The sequence below is a fragment of the Medicago truncatula genome, chromosome 8 (assembly GCF_003473485.1).
Source record: "Medicago truncatula cultivar Jemalong A17 chromosome 8, MtrunA17r5.0-ANR, whole genome shotgun sequence".
Classification (NCBI taxonomy): Eukaryota; Viridiplantae; Streptophyta; class Magnoliopsida; order Fabales; family Fabaceae; genus Medicago; species Medicago truncatula.
In genome coordinates, this window is record NC_053049.1 from 37,700,405 (window position 1) to 37,720,183 (window position 19,779).

At 33.1% G+C, this 19,779-nt stretch overlaps 2 protein-coding genes across 7 annotated transcripts; one reads left to right on the top strand and one right to left on the bottom strand.

Moving 5' to 3' along the window:
• Window positions 1-146: 146 nt before the first annotated feature.
• On the bottom strand, window positions 147-3,217 carry LOC120577282 (LEAF RUST 10 DISEASE-RESISTANCE LOCUS RECEPTOR-LIKE PROTEIN KINASE-like 1.2). The gene is made up of 4 exons (XM_039828385.1): window positions 2,354-3,217; window positions 1,828-1,863; window positions 1,443-1,706; window positions 147-1,246 (listed from the first exon to the last, which is right to left on the bottom strand). Exons 1-4 carry the CDS (start codon window positions 3,108-3,110, stop codon window positions 318-320), a joined length of 1,986 nt encoding a protein of 661 aa, XP_039684319.1. The 5' UTR covers window positions 3,111-3,217; the 3' UTR covers window positions 147-317.
• Window positions 3,218-8,806: 5,589 nt separating this feature from the next.
• LOC120577741 (uncharacterized) lies at window positions 8,807-19,617 on the top strand. 6 transcript variants are annotated; one of them, XM_039829629.1, is made up of 8 exons: window positions 8,807-9,368; window positions 10,036-10,250; window positions 14,230-14,521; window positions 14,605-14,690; window positions 14,820-14,911; window positions 17,943-18,136; window positions 19,130-19,214; window positions 19,288-19,617. In XM_039829629.1, exons 1-7 carry the CDS (start codon window positions 9,147-9,149, stop codon window positions 19,181-19,183), a joined length of 1,155 nt encoding a protein of 384 aa, XP_039685563.1. In that variant the 5' UTR covers window positions 8,807-9,146; the 3' UTR covers window positions 19,184-19,214; window positions 19,288-19,617. The 6 variants fall into 6 exon arrangements, with proteins under 6 accessions (XP_039685563.1, XP_039685564.1, XP_039685565.1 ...); XM_039829630.1 differs by having other exon boundaries at window positions 19,351-19,617; XM_039829631.1 differs by having other exon boundaries at window positions 19,169-19,214.
• The last annotated feature ends 162 nt before the right edge of the window (window positions 19,618-19,779 follow it).

Here is a 19,779-nt window from a genome sequence, read left to right on the forward strand (position 1 = left end):
CATTTTGAAGGAAACAAAATCCTTTTCATTTTGAAATGATATGCTGAATACAGTAGTGAATCCTTTCCTTTACATAAATGCTGCCTTCATGGTATATATATTGTAGCAGAAAACTCAAATTTCAATTTATAAAAGGCTGCTTCAGATCTGTTTTAAGTTCTGTATAGATATAACATTTCTGCATACAAAAGTTTAATCAACTAATCAAACTGAAAAACATAGAATCAGATTTTGAGTTTGATTCTTGCTAATAGTCATTCATCACTAGATTGAGATTCTGTAATAAGTCCTTATATCGTTTTATGTACACCTCAATCTTATATATCGGTATTAGTATATGACGGAATAGATAAGCTTGCTAAATTTGAATCTGGTGACGATGGTGGCGGATCAATTTTTATCAAAGTGGTATCATCATCTCCTGAGATATCCAACACCTCAGGTTTACATTTATATTTCCCATCACTCTGAATATCCTTAAGCCTTTCCATCACTTCTACCATAGAAGGTCTAACATCTTTAGAACTCTGCAAACACTGAAATGCTAACTCTGCCACTGCATTTATCATTTTCCTTACTTTGAAATCTGATTCAAAACTAAGTGTAGGGTCAACAAGTTCATGCAGTGTCCCATTTTGAATTTTCTTAATAGCCATGTTAGACAAATTGATTTCTTGTCTATGCCTTGTGATATCAACAGCAGGCATGGACGATATTAGCTCAATCAGCACAACTCCGAAGCTAAAAACATCGCTTTTATCGGTAAGCTGATAGTACAAATGGTATTCCGGATCCACATAACCAGGAGTCCCTTGTGGAGCAGTTGAAATGTGTGTGACATGGATTGGAAATAGACGCGAAAGTCCAAAATCTGCTACTTTGACGCTAAAATGATTGTCTAGTAGAATGTTGTTTGTTTTCACATCTCTATGGATGATGTCAGAGGCATGAAGATAAACTAATGCACTAGCTGTTTCTATGGCAATATTCATTCGGATATGCCAAGGTAGCATGCCAGGTTTTGCTTTTTTACCATGAAGGTGATCAGCAACAGTTCCATTAGGAACATATTCATATACAAGCAGTAGTTCTTGACTATGGCGCGAAGTGCACCCATATAGTGACACAAGATTTTGATGGTGTAGTCCTGTTAAAATCTCAACTTCATTCACAAATTGCTCAACTCTCCTATAGTTGTTTTCATTCATGCGTTTCACCGCAACCAGACGCCCGTCCTGAAGTGTTCCTAGCCAAAAGAATATCAAAAGACTTAAATTTAGCGATAAACTCTGATTATTTCAAAGACATTTATCTCGTATCAGACTTTTAAAAAGATCAGATTATACACCAGCCCGACTAATCAAACCATATCAAAATCGCTTAATTAAATTATTTATTTAAACAATACCAAGAGTTAATAAATATAGGGTACTAGATTTTACCAAAATATACTGTGCCAAAGCCTCCATCTCCTAGCGCTCTAGTAGAATCAAAGTAGTTTGTGGCCTTTTCAAGTTCACTATAGGTGAAGAAGTGTACTCCACGGTATCTACTTCCCCTCTCAGTATCTTCTGAACTATAACCAGATACACTCCGAGATCGTGCAGATGAAACTACATGAACATTCTTTTTCTTCTTTCTGCAATAATAATAGATGTAGAAGCCAATGCCTACTGCAATTGCACTGACCACAACAACAGAAACTCCTAAGAAGAATTATTGGAGTTTTTTTCAATTAGTATAATAAAATGTAAGTATGTTTTGCAGTTAATGAAAAAAATACAAGATGATGAAAAGAAGTTGCCATGGATTGATTAAATTTATTACCTACAGCAACCTTTGTTTTCGAATTCCATCGATTATCTGTGACAGTTCAAACAAGGCAAAGATGAGTAAGAGTATTTTGAAGGAGATGTTGAAGAAACTTCATGTCAAATCAAGGAGGATATCGATATTCTAGTCCAAGTTGTTAACAAAATAAATATATTTTGTTGGAAGATAAAGAAATCTCTCATTGACTAAGGCCAACTAGTAAATATAAGATTGAAGTCAACAATTTGATAAAGTCAGTTATAATGGTTTATGAGCAAAGCAAAATGGTCAAAGTCAAAAAAATACACAATGTTCACACTCATAACATAGTAGGAAAACAGTTTATTAAAGATGTAGCATCAACATAATGTTTGAGATATGTTTTTTTCAGCTTATTTTCATAAGTTCTCCATAATAGCTTATGAAGATAACTTATAGCTTATATGATATAGAAATAACTTATATGACAAGCGTTTATGCTATAAGCGCTTAATTATACCGTTTATCCAAAGATAACCTTAAAAAGGAAAAGAAGACATACCGTGGAGATGTGAACAATCTAAACCTTCAGTTCCATCAGGACAATAACATGAAAATTTATTCTTATCATTTCCCCCACAAGTTCCATTACTTAAAATGCATTTTAAGCATGCTTGAGTATCAAACACATATCTCACATCAAATCCACCGCTCAAAGCTTTGTTCAACCCTTCAATTCCACTACCTAGCTTCGCTTTCTGTGCTACCTGAACTTCAATACGAACTCCTTCACAATTTATACTCTCTGCAGTTGCAGAATCCATAAATAAAGCACGCTTGTTCTCATCTTCCTTGCACGAAAACGAGTTTGTGCTACCGTTCATGCCATTTGGAAGCTTGATGCCATTAGGACAGTTGTATAAAATAGTGATGTTCCTCACATTAGGCATGTAATGAAAATGACTCAAGTTTAAAGAAGTGTTGGTTAAAGCAGAAGAACAATGATCATAAACAAGGCCTTTTCGAAACATTGACATGGTGTAACCCAATTGATCAATACGTAAGACATGGAAATGTTGTGAACCAATTTGAATGGATGTGTTTTGATGATGAGAATCACATTTAAGGTTGAATTCATTGTTGCTACCACAATAACTTGGTTTGTTTTGTCCCCAAAATGGATAGTATATGCCGGATACTTCACCACATGTGTATGGTTTGATACATTCTTCATATTTGTTATGTTGATGTTGTTGGCAAATTGTTGTTGGCAAAATAACCAACAAGAACAAGAACAAGAACAATATAGGCAAAGCCATAGAAGAAAAATGAGAAATGAAACAGATTAATATGAGTTTGAATGATTGTGATCCTATATGATGATGTAACTATAATAGACAAGACTATAGAGTTATTTTTTTAAATATGTTTGTCTTTGTTATTTGACATTTGATTTTTCAAAATTTGGCTGATTTTTAATTGATCAAGATTTGACTGATTTTTATATGATGTATTTCTTCTTTCTTGGTCTTGTTTATATACGTGGCCAGATTATACTTATGTTTAATTAGGAGGTTGCTTTTATTATTTGGTTAAGTGGCTATGTCATGTGTGTGGATACATAGATTAAGTTCTTCAAATGTACGATTTGAATGCCCTCTGTCGTCATTTAATAATATGGATATTTAATACTTGACGGGTTTCTAATGATACTATGTAAATAAATGTACAAATGTTTTGACTTTCAAATTAAGAAAATTATAACCTTACTTGTTATATAGATAGTCATTGAAAACTCACACACAAGTCAAAAATTAGGGATCAGAACTTTGATCATGATGTTCGACTTAATAGTTTTATCATTTATGTCAATTGAACTAGGACATGTCAATAGGGGTGGGAACATACCAGACTGTTCGACAGAGGCCTACAACATAGCCTATTTAAAGTTTAGCCCGACCTAAATCATTTAATAAGAAGACTAGACTCAAACTTTTTACTATAAAACATGTTTAATTAAATAGGTCAGGTTAAGACTTAAAAAAAAGTATTATGTCTGTCATGTTAGTCTATTAAGTTTTTTTTATATCATATCTCTCCATTATTGATATTGCGAAAGTTTTTTATTTATTTATTTTTTTTTTTTATAAACTCAAGCTTTGGTATGATTTGGTTATTTAGTAGCAGGTATATTAGTGTGATTAGATCTTCGTAATATTTTGTTATTTAGTGGCATTCCTATTCTAGTGTTTTATGGTTTCGTAAGATTTGACCTATTTAGTAGTTGGCTTATAAATGTTATTTGGCCTTAGTGTAAATCAAACTTTTAAACTTCATCGAACATTTAAAATGGTAAGGATAGACCTTGAAAATGAGTCTATGACGGATAATAGGTTACACTCAGACTTATAATTTTTGAAGAAGATCAGACTTACACCTTACAAAATTCGGCGTAGCTTATTTCCGTCCCTATCCGTGAACACAATAATCAAGGTTTTTTTTTTTTGAAGATGTATCATTTAGTCGATCTATTGCAAGATTAAAATATTAAGCATGTATGCAATATATTTAAAATTATGACCAATTTAAATTTAGGTAAAATTTCACAATTCGCCCATTAATTTAATTTAAGTTAACATTATTATCCTTTTTTAATTAAAACACTAAAAAATCTATAAAATTTATCAAAACCCGGAATAATCATCACAAAACTCGGACCTTCTTAAAAAAAAAAAAAAAAACGCACAATCCCGTCAAAATTTCATCTTCTTCATTTTCTCTCTTATAAAATGATCATCATCACATTGTATTCTTCCATTTTTTTTCTGTTGGCCTTTGTTGGCCATAACCTATCAAACAAATCTGTGTTTTTCGTACACACTCCTTATCCATCCGAATGTAATTTAACCGTATTGCTTGAATTTAATTAGAAAGAAAAAAATAGGTAAGTACTTTTGCAAGGGTGGCAATCTGGTCTTGTCTACATGTATTGAGGTTCAGCGAAGAGAAAGGGAGAATCATTCCTCTTCGAAGAATATTGAATTGTTAGCAGCAGACATGCAAGGCCACTGGGTTAGTGGTCCAAACTCTTATTCAGTTGAGTGATAATGATGAAGACCCTAGCTATACAAAGTTTGCATTATTCAAAGGATCTCTGTAATTTGGACGAGTTTTGATTTTTGTCTTTGTAAATTTTTATTTTCGAAAAACGTTCTTGCAAATTTTTTTTTTGTTTGAAAAAGGTCCCTGACCCTACTTCAACATTGAGTTGGCATGATTTTGCCCACGTGGCAGTTGCTGACTGTGAAATTTTTGCCACGTGGCGATGACGTGACATGCCACATAATAAAATATTTTTTAAATTTTGAAAATAATTTTTAAAAATTAAACAATTGAAAATAAAGTTAAAAAATCATAAAAAAATTCCAAATATTTTTTCGATCATATAATTTTTAAAATATGAAAATTAGTTTTTTTTTTTAAATCTGGAAATAAAATTTTGACAATATAATTGTATCAAAAAATTTAATTTTTTGTCAAAAAAATAAGTTTTCAAAAATTTTAATTTTCGAGATTTTTTCTTTTAAAAAAAATGAAATTTTTTGTAAAAGAACAAGAAAATAACTTTTCGAAAAATAAAAAAAAGTTCTTGGAAAAAATCTGAATATTATATGTTCAAATTTTTTTTTTTAAATATTGACAACTTTATTTTCAGAATTTATTTAATTAAAATTTTTTCGATTTTTCTCATATTTCAAAAAATTATATAATCGGAAATTTTTTTATTTTTTAATTTTAAAAATGTTTTTTAAAATTTAATATTATGTGACATGTCATGTGGCAAAAGTTGCACAGTCAGCAACTGCCACGTGGCCAAAGCCATGCCACTTCAGCTGAATAGTGGGGTCAGGTCAGGGACCATTTTCAAACAATAAAAAAATTTGCAGAGATGTATTTCAAAGTTATTTTTTTACAGGAACGAAAATCAAAACTAGACCAAATTACAGGTACGATTATCATATTTAAGCCTTATTTAAATTCTTACACTTCTCGGGTCCTTTCGATAAAACTAAAGATTTAAATACAAGGAATATAATAATAATAAAACGCGCATTAGTTTTGTTTTTCAAATAATAAAATGCACATTAGTCAATTTTGTTTTTTACCAAAAAAAAAAATTAATTTTGGTCAAATAACTTTTTCTGTTAATTTAATCAAATGTTCACTAATAGAAAACATTAGTTAGTTTTTTTTACCAAAAAATAATTGATTTTGTTCATACAACTTTTTTCTTTTCATTTAATCAAAAGATGATCATTTGATAAATAATTTTTTTATTAATAATCTCAAGATTTACAGCACTCACATACATTTTACACCAACCACTTCTGTTATAACTTAAATGAAAAGTAATGTAATTTCTTTATTTTAATCTTTTTGTTGAGTAAAGAATATATTTTTACATAAACTTATTTTATAGTTAGAGAAATTTTAAAATGCTAACATTAACATAATATAAATTGATTTATATTGTTCAGTATCAAATCAATTATATCTTAATAATTAAACCTCACATCGAACCATCAGAGACATCTAAATCACGATTCAATTATTTTAAATCGTTTAAATCAATATAAAATCATATTTGATTTGTTCAAACAACCATCAAAAAAATAGTATCAATTTACAATTCAAGTGTTCAAACTTCAAACAACCAACCGGAACATAGTACCAATTTACAATTTGAGTGGTTGAACCATCTTATTAAGTTTCATTTTTTAAAAACGTTGTACCAAACATCATTTTCTTCTTCTTATAATTAAGTTCATTGGAGTATTTATTAAGTCATTTAACATAAATTAAGAAAAAAATTATAAATGGAGGAAAAGCAATAAAAGCTTTATTAAATATTTTTTTTGACAAATCAATTTTATTATCTTTATTAAGAAATCTTATAAATGAATTATTGGTTAATTCTCATTATCCTAAATTACTTATCAACTCCAAAGACTTGGTTCAATGTAAAACGACAAGTCTTAAAGTCGAAGTTATGAGTTTGAATTCACTAGTGTCTTTGTAAGCATTGTTTAAACTCAAAAGTTTTGTCGGCCTTGAATAGGGATGGCAATTGGACCCAGACTCTATGGGCACTCGCAAAAAATACCCGCTATGGGTAGGGTAAAACTCCGCTTTCATGGGTCCGGACTTGGGTATGGGTAATTACCCGCAAATTTATATGGGCAAAATTACATAAATAGTCCCTTAACTTATTTTTAGGTAACGTTTTAGTCCTTTATCTTTTATTTTTCCCATTTTCGTCCTTTATCTTTTTAAAATTTGTCACCGTTACCCTTCTGTTACTCATCAGTTAAAAAAACCCACAAAATTCAGATTATCTTTTTATCTTATTATTTTCCTTTTTTCTAATTACCCTTTTAACACTTTCTTATTGCTCTTTTCTAGTTATCCTTTAACCCAGAAACGTACAAGGAAGAAGAAAAGAAGAAGAAGAAGGAGAAGGAGAAGGACAAAGTTGCATATGCTGCGATTCGATTTGCAAGATTTATTTGTGATTCTGAAACAGAAGAGGGAAACCCAAAAACGCAATGCTACAGAAAACGCGATTTGATTATGTTCTGATTCGATTCTGCTCTGTTTTGCTAGGATAATATTGATTTGAGTTTCGATTCAGATCTAAAGAGGATGATTCAATATCGTAACTGTTCGCACAACATGCTGCATCCTACATAAACATTCTCATGGCAGGCGAGGTCCACTGAAAATGAAGAAACCGTATAATAACTTTGTATGTGAGGATGCCATAGATTCCAAGGATTGATTTTTATGGTTCTGTTGCTTCCTATGTAACATTGGAGAAGATGAAGTTAACGTGAGATTTGTTTTTTTTAACGGAATGGGTAACAGATTCTAGTTAAAGGGTAATAGTGAAACATTTTAAAAACATAAAGGACGAAAACGGGAAAAAAATAAGATAAAGGACGAAAAAGTTACCAAAAAATAAGTTGTGGGATTATTTGTGTAATTTTGCCATTTATATGGGTATGGGCTCTGTACTACCCAGCCCCGCAACCCGCATATATGTATTTATATAATATTATAATTTTTTTTTGTACAATCAATTAATAAATTTAACTATTTAAGCCTAACCTTAAACCTAAAACAGATTAATAAAAACTTTAGTAACAATTTATTATGATTTTAACATGCAGTTGCAACTTTTTAACGTATAACTGATGTAAGGTATCTATTTTTTTTTCTTTCCAGGAATAATTTGGATGTTTTTTAATTTGGTTAAATATTACGATTCATATTATTTTGTAAGTTGATTTAAAAAAATTTGGATCATAGTTTTATTTCAAGTGTGGTGATTTTTATTATGTTTCCATGGCTAAAGTGCGGGTAATGGGTGCGGGTATGGACACTTAAGTACCCATAGGGTATGAGAAAGGGCACTAAAGTTGTTTTCCACGAGGATACGGACACATGTACGGGCATTTTTTACAAACGCAGGTATAGGAATGAATACTATAGTACCCTATCCATTGGGTACCCATTGCCTTGAACCATGAGAACATCTCTTCACCTTAATTTTTTTTTATATAAAAAAAGAAAAGAAAATTAAATAACTTACCCGAAACATCTATATAATCATTCAAATCACCAAAAAAAAAAAAACGGATTAGTTAAGTTTTAAGTCTCTATAAATATTTACAGTTTTATTTTTAGTCCTTACAAAATAAAATTACACTTTTCAGTCTTTGTAACATTTTAGGGATCAAAAATATTGATGATAATTTTTGATAGAGACTAAAAATGCTGACAGAAAATTTTATAGGACTAAAAACACTAACGAAAAATTTTATAGAGACTAAAAAATATGATTTACAAAGACTAAAAACAAAAATTTAATTAATCAAAAAAAAAAAAAAAACAGAAAATGATAGAATTCCACCAAACATGCTACGTGCACTAAACATTATGCAATTACAAATGTTATTCTTCTTCTCTTGTTTGTCCTAAACTAAACAAGAGAGAGAAAGCGTTGAAGCTTTTCTTCTTCATTCTCTTCTTTCATTCCTTTCACATACGTATTCCTTTTTTATTCCTTTCAATCTTCCATTACCGATCAATTTCTCATACGAATTCACACTCTCCCTACTTATTGATCCTCTCTTTTTCCTCAACTTTTTTCCAATACCATTTTTTCTGGGTTTCGTTCAAAAATCAAAAACAATTTTTTTAGAAAAAAAATCGTATTTTGAAATTTGGGTCTTGTTTATAACAACCCAATTAAGTTTGGGGGAGAAAAATTTGCGAAAAAAAAGGATTGGAAAATGCTGGGTACTACACTGCAATTTGGTGGTGTTGGTGGTGATGATCGGTTTTACATTCCGGTGAAGACAAGGAAGAATCAGAATCAGCGTAAGCAAGCTCAGAGAGACAAGAATGTTGAAGAGGAATCAATAACAGTTGCGTCTGTAGAAGAGTCTGTTAGTAACATTGATAGGTTCTTGGATTCCACAAAGTTATTGGTTCCAGCTCAGTATTTCTCCAAGGTTTTTCTTTTGAAAGTTTTTGATTTGTTGGTTTTTGAAATGCTGAAACATTGATTGCAAATGTGCTGTGCTTTTGAGTGTTTTTGTTTTGATTGCATTTGGTATTGTTTTCTGTAATGTGTAACTTACTGACAAGTTTAGGAATTATTGTAAATTAGTTAAGTAATTTAGTCTCTTAAAATTTACGAATTAGAAAGTTAGTCCAAAGCACAAACAAAGACACCGGACACGACACACTACACACTACACAGACACACCGGTAACAGTTTGAGAAAATGACAAAAATGAATGTAAGCACATGTGTCGGTGTCGTGTCACACCGACACATGTCTGACACATGACACAGGCCACGTCTTCAATCAGAAGTGCTGGTGCTCTTAAATTAAAAACGTCAACTGATTGAGAAATCACTTTTGCGGCATACAAACAGAATCTTTAAAATAGTGGTGATAGATTTGGAAAAAGGACTAAATTGACTGATTTTTTAGGACTAAATTGACGGAACGTTATGCTCACGTGCTCGTTTTATTTATTACTTTCCCTTTTTTTATTCAGATGCTTATTATTTATATAATTGGATGGATGGTACAAAGTTTGATTGTGGTGAATTTTGGTTATTATTGTTGTATGCTGCATTAGTAACTTTTTTATTCTGTTGTGTCTGTAGACGACAATGAGAGGTTGGAAGACTTGTGATGTCGAGTATCAGTCTTACTTTGCTCTGAATGATCTATGGGAATCGTTTAAGGAGTGGAGTGCTTATGGTGCTGGAGTCCCTTTACTACTTGATCAAAGGGAATCTGTAGTCCAGTACTATGTTCCGTATTTGTCAGCTATTCAGCTATATGGTCAACCTACAGAAAAGTCGAGTGCCAAGCCAAGGTATTGCCATTTCATGTGTAGAACCATTCTTGTTATATGTGCATATATATGTATATCATAATAATTGTTTACTTTAAGACAACAACACTAACCGCTGGAAGTTTAGCTGTTGATAGATGTGGCTCTTTTGTTCTTTTGCTTTGTGATTCAGTTATTTGTTTGTTATGTAAATTGTTCAAATGGAATTTATGTTGGATTATGTTTTGTTGTTGCTGGTTGAAAAGGTAAAAGAAAAAATTGAGAAGTAAATGCAACAAGAGAACTAAACACGTTGTTTTAGTCTTCATAAATTTGTATGCTTGTGATATATCTACTGATGGGTTTGTCTGTTATCAATTAAATTATTATTATTTTTTTAATTTAAGAGCATTAAATGATTAAGACTATCCTCTTTTATGCATTCCTTGGTCTTTTGTAAAAGGAAAAAGCTATTTAAAGCGAAAACTTTCTTCACAATTGTATTGCGACATGTATTGTAGTCTTTTCTAATTTGTATTCACCCACTCATTATTTTTTTTTGATAAGTTCACCCACTCATTTATTGTTACAACCACTGATGTATTGTGCCATATAAACATCCAACGGTGAGAGTGCATTCGCTATAATTTCGTGAAATTGCTTTCGCTGTGTATAGCAAAGCTCTTTGTAAAAAGTGTCTAAAACACAAGTTCATAGCCAATTTATTATTTATCTGTTCTATTTTTCTCCCTGTGATTTTGGCAGTAAAATTGAGAACTGTTTTCATTCTTTTACCTATATTGCTTAGCCAAGAAAAGTGAATAAAATTCTATCGATATTCTTCATTTTCCTTGTGGGTTCAATATAGCATCATGGTTTTCTAAAATGATATTGAAACCACAAATCATAGTTCAGGATTTCACTCATAGGAAAAAGGTCTAGTTAAGCTCACAGATTTGTTAAAACAAATTGTTCTAAATTTGCTTTTAAGTGCTGGATTTTTTGAATTCACACACACACATAGTGATATAATGCTTTTATTTTAAAACCATTTTGCTGAAGTTTGGAAGAAATTGCTAAAGTATGTGTACTCTCTCTCTCTCTCTCTCTCTGTGTGTGTCTCTCCCTCTCCCTCTCTCTCTCTCTCTCTCCCTCTCTCTCTTTCTCTTGTGCGCGCGTGTGTGTATCTTTTGTATAGTAGAAAGTCATGCCATGAGGCCACTGCTCAACATAGTGTTTTGGGTATGGATGTGTTGTTAAAAAAAAGTAAATAGTAATACTCAATTAACACCCTGAGTATAAAAATGATGGCAATTAAAAGGTGAAAAGCAAAGGCTCTTTGGGAGAAAATTTGCGGAGGGTTTGAGAGATCTAAGGAAGTGCTGGTGATTTTTGAAATGAGACGAATAAAGTGATTAGAAAGGCAGTCAAAGAAACACTGGGAAAATCGAGGGGTTTGCACCTAAGAGTGAAGATTCTTGGTTGTGTGATGACAACATACAACCAAGTTAAGGTTATACGGGATTGAAGCATGATACTTGTGTAGAATGGGAAGTTCAAATAAATGTAGATAGCTAAATAAGAAACTAAAAAGATAATTTGAAGGTTTATTGTCATTAGGAACCAAATTAGGGAAGCAAGGTATCTATAGACTTGCTAAAAGTAGGGAATGAAAAACAAGAGACTGAAATCCAATGTTGTAAAAAGAGACGCTATAGCAGAGTGGGAATGGCTATGGAGCGACACTAATCACTTGTTATCTGCGTTTTTTAGCTGCAGTAGTAGCTGCTGCAAATCGAGGCCAAATAGTGGCAAAATAGCCCTTTAGTGGTTGTTAAATGGTAAGTGTTTGTAAAGCCCTTTTTGACCCTCTCTTATATCCAATTTTAAATGTTTTTAGGGCCGTTTTACCATTTCCCAATTTCAGTAAGTTTCCTTACACCTCTTCTCACTCGATGACAAAAGAAAAATAGAGACACAAGAGACGATCTGTTCTCCTTTGCGCTTCTACAACTGTGAAAACAAAAAATTGCATAGCGGCACTTTGTTTCCGGCGATAGAGGAGGCGTTTTCTGGCGATAGCGACTGTATCACGTTCTGGTTCTCCACCCTTTCTCGTTGTTGTTTCTAGGTTCTTTCCCCTGTTTTTTGACGTTTGCGTATATGCAAATTGCGAAGGTCAAGCAGCCCCCTACACAATAGGCGTTCTGATAGTGATTCTAATCAAAGAATCACTTGTTATTTTGAATACTTTTAGAGCTTGAATTAGTAGTTAAGTTATATTGGGTTTTGGTTTTGAATGTTAATGAATGATTTTAAAGGTTAATTATAATTATTAGGTATGACCACCCCTTTAATTTCGTGATTAGTCTTCCCAATAGCAGTCATCCGGCTATCCACTATACCACTTTAGTGGTTTTGGGGTCGGGTGCTTCATTACTATCTAAGATTAACAACTTATCAATATGAGATGCATTAAGGATGATGACGAAAATTATTGGTCACTGAACAAGATATCAAAGATGGAAGAGTTATTTTCATACAAACATTTAAATGAAGGGAACAAGTATTCCTTGAGGTCTAACAGACTAAACACTAGAAAGGAGGATCAAGCATGAGGTATATGTGGTTGGACTAGATGATATACCCCTTGAGGTATGATGGGGATAGGAAAGAAAAACATAAGTAGACTAACAAAGTTTTTTCAACAAGACTATGAGTTCTAAGAGCATGTTAATTGATTGGTGAAGAAATACTCATTTCCTATCTTCAAGAAAATAAGAAATATATAAAGTTGCATAAATCATAAAGGGATTAATTTTATTAGTCGTACTATGAATCTTTAGGAGAGAGTAATTAAGGGGTGATTATGACAAGAGACAGACATCACTAGAAATCAATTTGGTTTTATATCAAACTATTAAGAGAGATTTAGAGGTAAATGGTTATTTTGTAACCTTAATACACACACAGGGTGTTCTGACGTTGATTGATTTATGTAGTCAACCCCACCTTGCTTGATGGTTGTAGTTGTATCTTTTGCTTCAGTTTATGTGCTTGTGTTTAGTTCACGTATTTTGTACAACTTGTTCAATGTCCAAACTATTAATAGAAGACAGGTTTTGTTGCAGTGGATCTATATTCTTCAGCAGCAGTTTTATTGGGTTGCACAATAATAATTAAGATGTTGCTTTTTGAATTAGATTTCGAGTATCAAGTGGCAATATTGAGTTAATGCATTGAGTCGTTAAATAATCACTGAAGTTCAACCAGTTGTGCAGCATCTCATGTTTTGATTTGTATTTTAACTGTTTAGATGTAATTGGTTGAAAAAGTTTGGCTGACCGCTGGAAGAGTGTATAAAATGTTTGTGTGTGAGGTAAGTGGAGACACTGCACTTGAGGTTATGTAGAGCCCTCTTCTTATGATTGATAATGGATATGGAGCTTATCTGATCAATATTTAATATCATTCCTTTTATTGCTTCAGGGATCTCTTTATATTGTGAAGTGAAAACCAGTAGAATGTAGTAGATATCATATCATATCTCACTCCTTCCCTCTTCATTCCATACAATTTTCACCCTAACCAAGAACACTTAATTTTTTTTCGAAATATAAATTTATTGGTTGAATTTAGTCCTCGTCGCCATCGAGATTTCAGCTGAAGTAATAAATAACATATACATTGGTATTGAATTTTGATGAACTAGTGAGTGATTCATTTTAGATCTCGATGTATTGGATATGATAGGTTTTTACCTTATTTTATTTTTTATATTCTCTCTCCCCTTCTTTATGGCCACTGATTCTTATATGTAGTCAGTGTAATACCAACTTAGTGAATTTAATTTTGCTTTTTTGATATATGATCACTTATTGTCCTACTTCTTTGCAATTATAACTTCTGATCAGCGTTAGCAAATGTGCCATTCATGATTTGTATCCTATAGATGCACTTGGTAGCTATTAGTTATGCATTGGCTTGTAACCAACCAGATATGATTTTCCCATGTCATTAGGTACATAAGTGAAGATAGTGATGGGGATTACTACAGAGATTCATGTAGTGAAGGAAGCAGTGATTGCGAATCTGGAAAAAGGACAGAATGTTTTACAGCACAGAGAAGCAGTAAACACCTGACAAGTGGTGTCTCTTCTCAAATGAGCACACTGTCTATACATGACAAACACAATACAGTACAAGAAGGATTTTCTAGTAGTGATGACAGCGAAACTGGGAATCCTCAAGAACTGCTTTTTCAGTATTTGGAACAAGGTCATCCTTATGGCCGTGAACCGCTGGCTGACAAGGCAATGTCTGATCTTAATTAATTTGTGGCTTCTTTAACCCTTAACCTGAACAGTCCATCTTATATTGTACAATATTTGGACAGATACTAGATCTTGCACGCGACTATCCTGCCCTCATGTCGTTGAGAAGTTGTGATTTATTGCCAAACAGTTGGATGTCTGTTGCATGGTGATCTAATCCTTAACTTCTTTCCTTTTTTTTTTCTTCCCGATTTGTATAGACACAGCAAGATTAATTTGATCTGATGCATTAGTGCTGGTTTTTTTGTTGGTTAACATTTTTTATGTCATTTTATAGGTATCCTATATATCGAATACCCACAGGCCCTACTTTAAAAGATTTAGATGCCTGCTTTCTAACCTACCATACACTCCATACACCCTTGACAGGTAATTTTGAAATTTCAAGCCTGTGTTTATCTGCAGTAGAATCTTGGCTTTATACAGCACTTATTTTGGCTCAATACTTTTAGTAGATTTACTTGTGTATTTTAATATTATTTCCTTTTAAGTTACTCCTGCTTTTCTTCTCCAAAGTTGAATGAATGTCACATTATTTGGTCCTTAAAAGATTCTTATTGTTAATTAAGTCCTTCAACAATGCAAAGTATGATCAAATTTGTCCTCCAAAGATTTTTTTATACCATAGTTTTATTGCTTAATAATACAGTGTTATTGTGTCGGAAAAAAAATACAGTTTTATCGATTCAGTCCCTTAAGCATGGGCAAATCAAAATTGTATATGTTCAACAATAAGGGACCAACTTGATGATGTTTGTCATAATAAAGGGATTAATTCGTTGACATTAAAAAAAATTAAAGTGAAGATGCTTGTGTTTTTGGATAGGGGTTTACTCTATCCTTTATCCTATATAATATCAGTCTGAACTCGGAAACAAAATAAATTATTCCTTTTTTATTCTGCTGGATTGAATCTCACATCAAATCTAGAAAATCATGTTTTCAAAACTTCCGCTCAACCCACTAGGTTGTAGCTTGATGAGAACAATTTTCTCTCTTGGAAAGAACAAATTGAAGGCATAATTTGCACGTACAAGTTGCATTGGCACACCCCGTTAATCCAAATGCTCCTCTAAGATACCTCTTTGAACTAGATTGCAATCAGGATGTTGAAAATCCAGCTTATACGACCTGGGACTCACAAGATTCCTTGTTCTTCACGTGGCTTCTTTCCACTCTATAAGACTCGTTTCTTTCCCGTGTTGTTCGGTGCCCTCGCATCACCTCTGGGACGAAATTCTTATATTCTTTCACTCACGAATCACTGCCAGGTCGTGTCAACTCAGAGCTGAGTTGAATCCATCACCAAGGGAGATTGTTCCATTGCTGAGTATCTTGCTTGCATTCAAGCTGATCATTGACTTTCTTGAATCACTCAGAGATCCTATCTCCCATCGCGATCAATTTGATCCTATCCCACCGAAATGATTAGCTTGTGTCCCTCAGTATCCCCTGTAATTTAATAGTCTCTTTGGATGTGAATCTAGAAAGTTGGTGATTTTTGAGGTCTGCAGTTTCGTACTTCGAAATGGGTTTCATCTTCTATTATGTCATCATCCATAATGAAGACATTAAATTGCTTATTTGTAGATACATGACCTAGACCAAATCTTTCATCACAATGGAGGCATAATCATTTACTCGATTTCTCTTGCATTTCAGTGTCTGTCAAATGTTCAAAGTTTCATCCTCTAAAAGTACTTGTGCCTTTAGTCTTGCTGGATTCTCCCATGGCAGGAATGCTCACTGGTTTTGATGGTGTCCCTTCGTTCCTAAGTCACATTCCAATTAGAGGGAAAATACCTTGGAAAATTTGGACCATCAGTACTGCCAAAATTTTCTTTCTTAAGAAGGGCATTCTTTTCATCAATTCAATGTGCAAAAATCCACCATTTCAGGCAAGAAAGTGGCTGGGTGCAATTTCAATTCGGCCTTGACCACATCCTTCAATCCATTGAGAAATATACCTTTAAGATATTCTGGTTCTTCCCCTCTGAGCTGTCCTGCATACAGTTTGAATTGCTCGTGATATTCTTCGACGGATCCAGTTTGTTTGAGACTTGGCAACAATTCTTACAGGCTTTAATTCATTGTTGGTTTAAATCTCTTGTATTAAGTTTGCTTGAAATCTTCCCAAATTGGATCTTGTGCACAAAATTCCCACAATTCATACCAAGTTAGAGCTTTAATGCATTGTTCAAAGAACTCAACTCCTGCCTCCATAATGGTGCACGTCAGAACCATACAGGTTTGCCTGGACCGATGCTCCAATACCAGTAACAGTTATACATTTGACTGAAAAATAGAAATTGCTGCACACGATTAAGTAATTATCACAAATAACCAATCCTTTAGGAATTAGAGAGCCTAGACTCTCCCAAACCTAACCAACATCAAAACAACTGAATGGCAAGTCTAAAGCCATCCTCGTTCTATTTAATTAAGTTTGGGCCTTGGGTATTGAGCTTGCTCCTCACAAACATGTTCTTGATAGGAGGCGTGCTAACATAAACCACCAAAGAATGCCAGGACAATCAACCAATAAGGTTTGTGCTTAAAAATAAATCATCAAAAACCAAATGAAGAAACCACTGTTTACTTTCATGAACAGCAGACAAACGGAACCAAAATTAAACCAGGCCAGTGCTTACACACATCTGAAACCCAAACTAGAAGATGTCACAACTTCCAATTCGAACCAAAATTGATACTGGGCCAATGCTAACTGCAACTGAAGCCCCAACTAGAAGACGTGACATCTTTAAACCAAATCAAAACAATATTGGATCAGCACTAACTGCAGATGAAATCCTATCAAAAACTTAAAACTGATGGTGGTATTGACATCACAACTTTGAACCAGATCGGAATGAGAAATTGAGGTCTGGAAACAACTGTGATGTAGCCAAACAACATCAGTACCAAAGAGACACTTGGAAATTCTGCAAAAATGGGACAAAAAAACTAGAAACTTCCAAGAGTTCGTCACTACCTTTTCCTTTCTAGATTTTTATGAAAATCTAGAAACACATGCTTTTCAATTACACTGCTGACTGCTCAAACCCACACAAGTAGCAATTGTGCATAATTTGTCAGAAATGGCTGCATCATATTCATGATGTCAACTGTGCAACTAAGAACAGAATGAGTGCAAGTCTGCATCTGATTTGTAACCACATTTTTAGGAAAGATTATTTGTTTGAAGCATGACACTCTGGGAAAATCTTGTAATTTGAAATCACAAATATGAAAAATCACAAGCCGCTGATTCTTATAACACATCACTCAATTTTCTGGTTGCTGTCATTAATTATGCAAAAATATTCCATCCTTTCAAAAACATGAAATATAATATTTATGTTTGATGTAATGTTGACTGAGTTATTTTGTTTTGTTGCAGGAAGTGGTCCTACTCCTGGTCCTGTACTAGTTTATCCCAGTGAGATGGATGGTGTACCAAATATTTCCATACCTACTTTTGCAATGGCTGCCTATAAATTAAAGGGATCTATTTGGATGAAAAAAGAAGTTAGTGAGAATCAAGTAATGAATTCCCTCGTGCAGGCTGCAGATAAATGGTTAAGGCTAGTTCAGGTGAATCACCCGGATCATCAGTTCTTTAAATCGCATGGCACATACTACAAATGAATTGAATGATATGGCGTGCCAGTTATATTCCCTCGGTTAAAATTAAGCCTTAATTTCATTGCCGTGGTGCAAACTTTATTAAAGTCCATCCATCTGTAGAGATTGTGATGGCACGGTTGTGACAGCCTAATTGTAGGTTTTTCTTATACGCCTAAGCAGCACAAAAGATGAAACTGATCTCAAGCGATGAATTCGTTGAGATTGCCAAAGCGAAGACATAAAAAAGAAAAAAAACTGGTTTTTATAAGTGGAACTCCCTTCTGAAAAGGGAGAAAAATTAAATATGAAACAAAGATTAAGTGGGTATGACAGATTAACAGAGTATGTGTGGGTTTAAGCCAAACTGTACAAGTATTTACAGTTCAATAATGGCTGAGACCCCTTTAATTTCTGGACATAAATATTTACACATGTTGTGATAATAGAAGAAAATGGAAGAAATACTAGATTTCACTGTGGTGTGGCACAATTTTGGTACTATCTGGTGAACATATTGTTGCTCTGATGATAGGATAGATGGTATTGTATAATTCAAATGAATGATACACTTTGTGTTTTTGTATGCCAAATCTTTGAATGGTAGTATATGTTAGTGTTATGTTGTTGGTGTTAATGTCTTGTATCTTCTTTTATTGATAGAATGGTTATATATCTTAACTCTGGTTTTAAAGCCATAAACATTTGAAGAGAGGAAATAAACATGAATACAAGTTAATTGATGAAATAACTTGATTGAAGCAATTAAAGAGTATTTTGATCGGGACGTAATTTTGATGGCTCAACATTAGTACATTACACACCAACCATTACACAATTTTGGCAACAAAAAATCATAACAAATAATGAATGAGTAAACCATCAAATTCGTCCCTAATATGATAAGACATTCTAATACGTCATTGAGATTATGAATATTTCATAAGTCCCTGGATTTGTCAGATATTACTTTCATCCTTCTGTCAATATCTACCTCATCAGGAGCCAAGCACGTGAGAAGTGATTCGCTGGGAAAAACCAATGCGAGGTAGATACAAATGTAATATCAATGCCTCATTCTCCTCCTCTCTTAACCAAGTTGTTATTGATATGTTTTTCAGAAATGATGCATGTGACTTTGTGCTTGCGAGAACTGATTGGTTTCCCCTTATGCGATGTTACAGTGGGAGAAGCAGTTGGGTTACACACGGTAATGCAATGGGTATCAGATCTCCGATTTGAGAATGTTGATTTTGTACTAGATTTACATTATGTAGATTCTTTTCACACAGAGGTAGATGATGATAGTGAACTTTGTTGTATTATTATTGCCCGTAGACAATTATTTCAGGATAGTTTTCAAAACTCTCATGTTGAGTTTAACAAGAGGCCAGCAAATGTGGTCGCTCACGAATTAGAAATGGTAGCTCTATCTGATCACAGTCCTAACATTTATGATGATGTACCGTCATGTATTTGACATCTTTTGAGTAATGAAATGAATTAACTTCCTTAAAAAAAAAAAAAAGATAGAAGAACCAACTTACTGTATTCCCTAAAAAAGAAAAAACCAACTTACTTTACATTAAATTTCAGAGACTATTTTACCTATC

Coding starts and splice junctions, on each gene's coding strand:
- LOC120577282 (XM_039828385.1), bottom strand. CDS start 3,110: ATGGCTTTGCCTATATTGTTCTTGTTCTTGTTCTTGTTGGTTATTTTG. Junction 1,864..2,353: donor AGATTGTTCACATCTCCACG/GTATGTCTTCTT, acceptor GAACTGTCACAG/ATAATCGATGGAATTCGAAA. Junction 1,247..1,442: donor CTTTGGCACAGTATATTTTG/GTAAAATCTAGT, acceptor TCTTTTGGCTAG/GAACACTTCAGGACGGGCGT.
- LOC120577741 (XM_039829629.1), top strand. CDS start 9,147: ATGCTGGGTACTACACTGCAATTTGGTGGTGTTGGTGGTGATGATCGG. Junction 14,522..14,604: donor GTGAACCGCTGGCTGACAAG/GCAATGTCTGAT, acceptor ATATTTGGACAG/ATACTAGATCTTGCACGCGA. Junction 18,137..19,129: donor AATGGTTAAGGCTAGTTCAG/GTGAATCACCCG, acceptor TGGATTTGTCAG/ATATTACTTTCATCCTTCTG.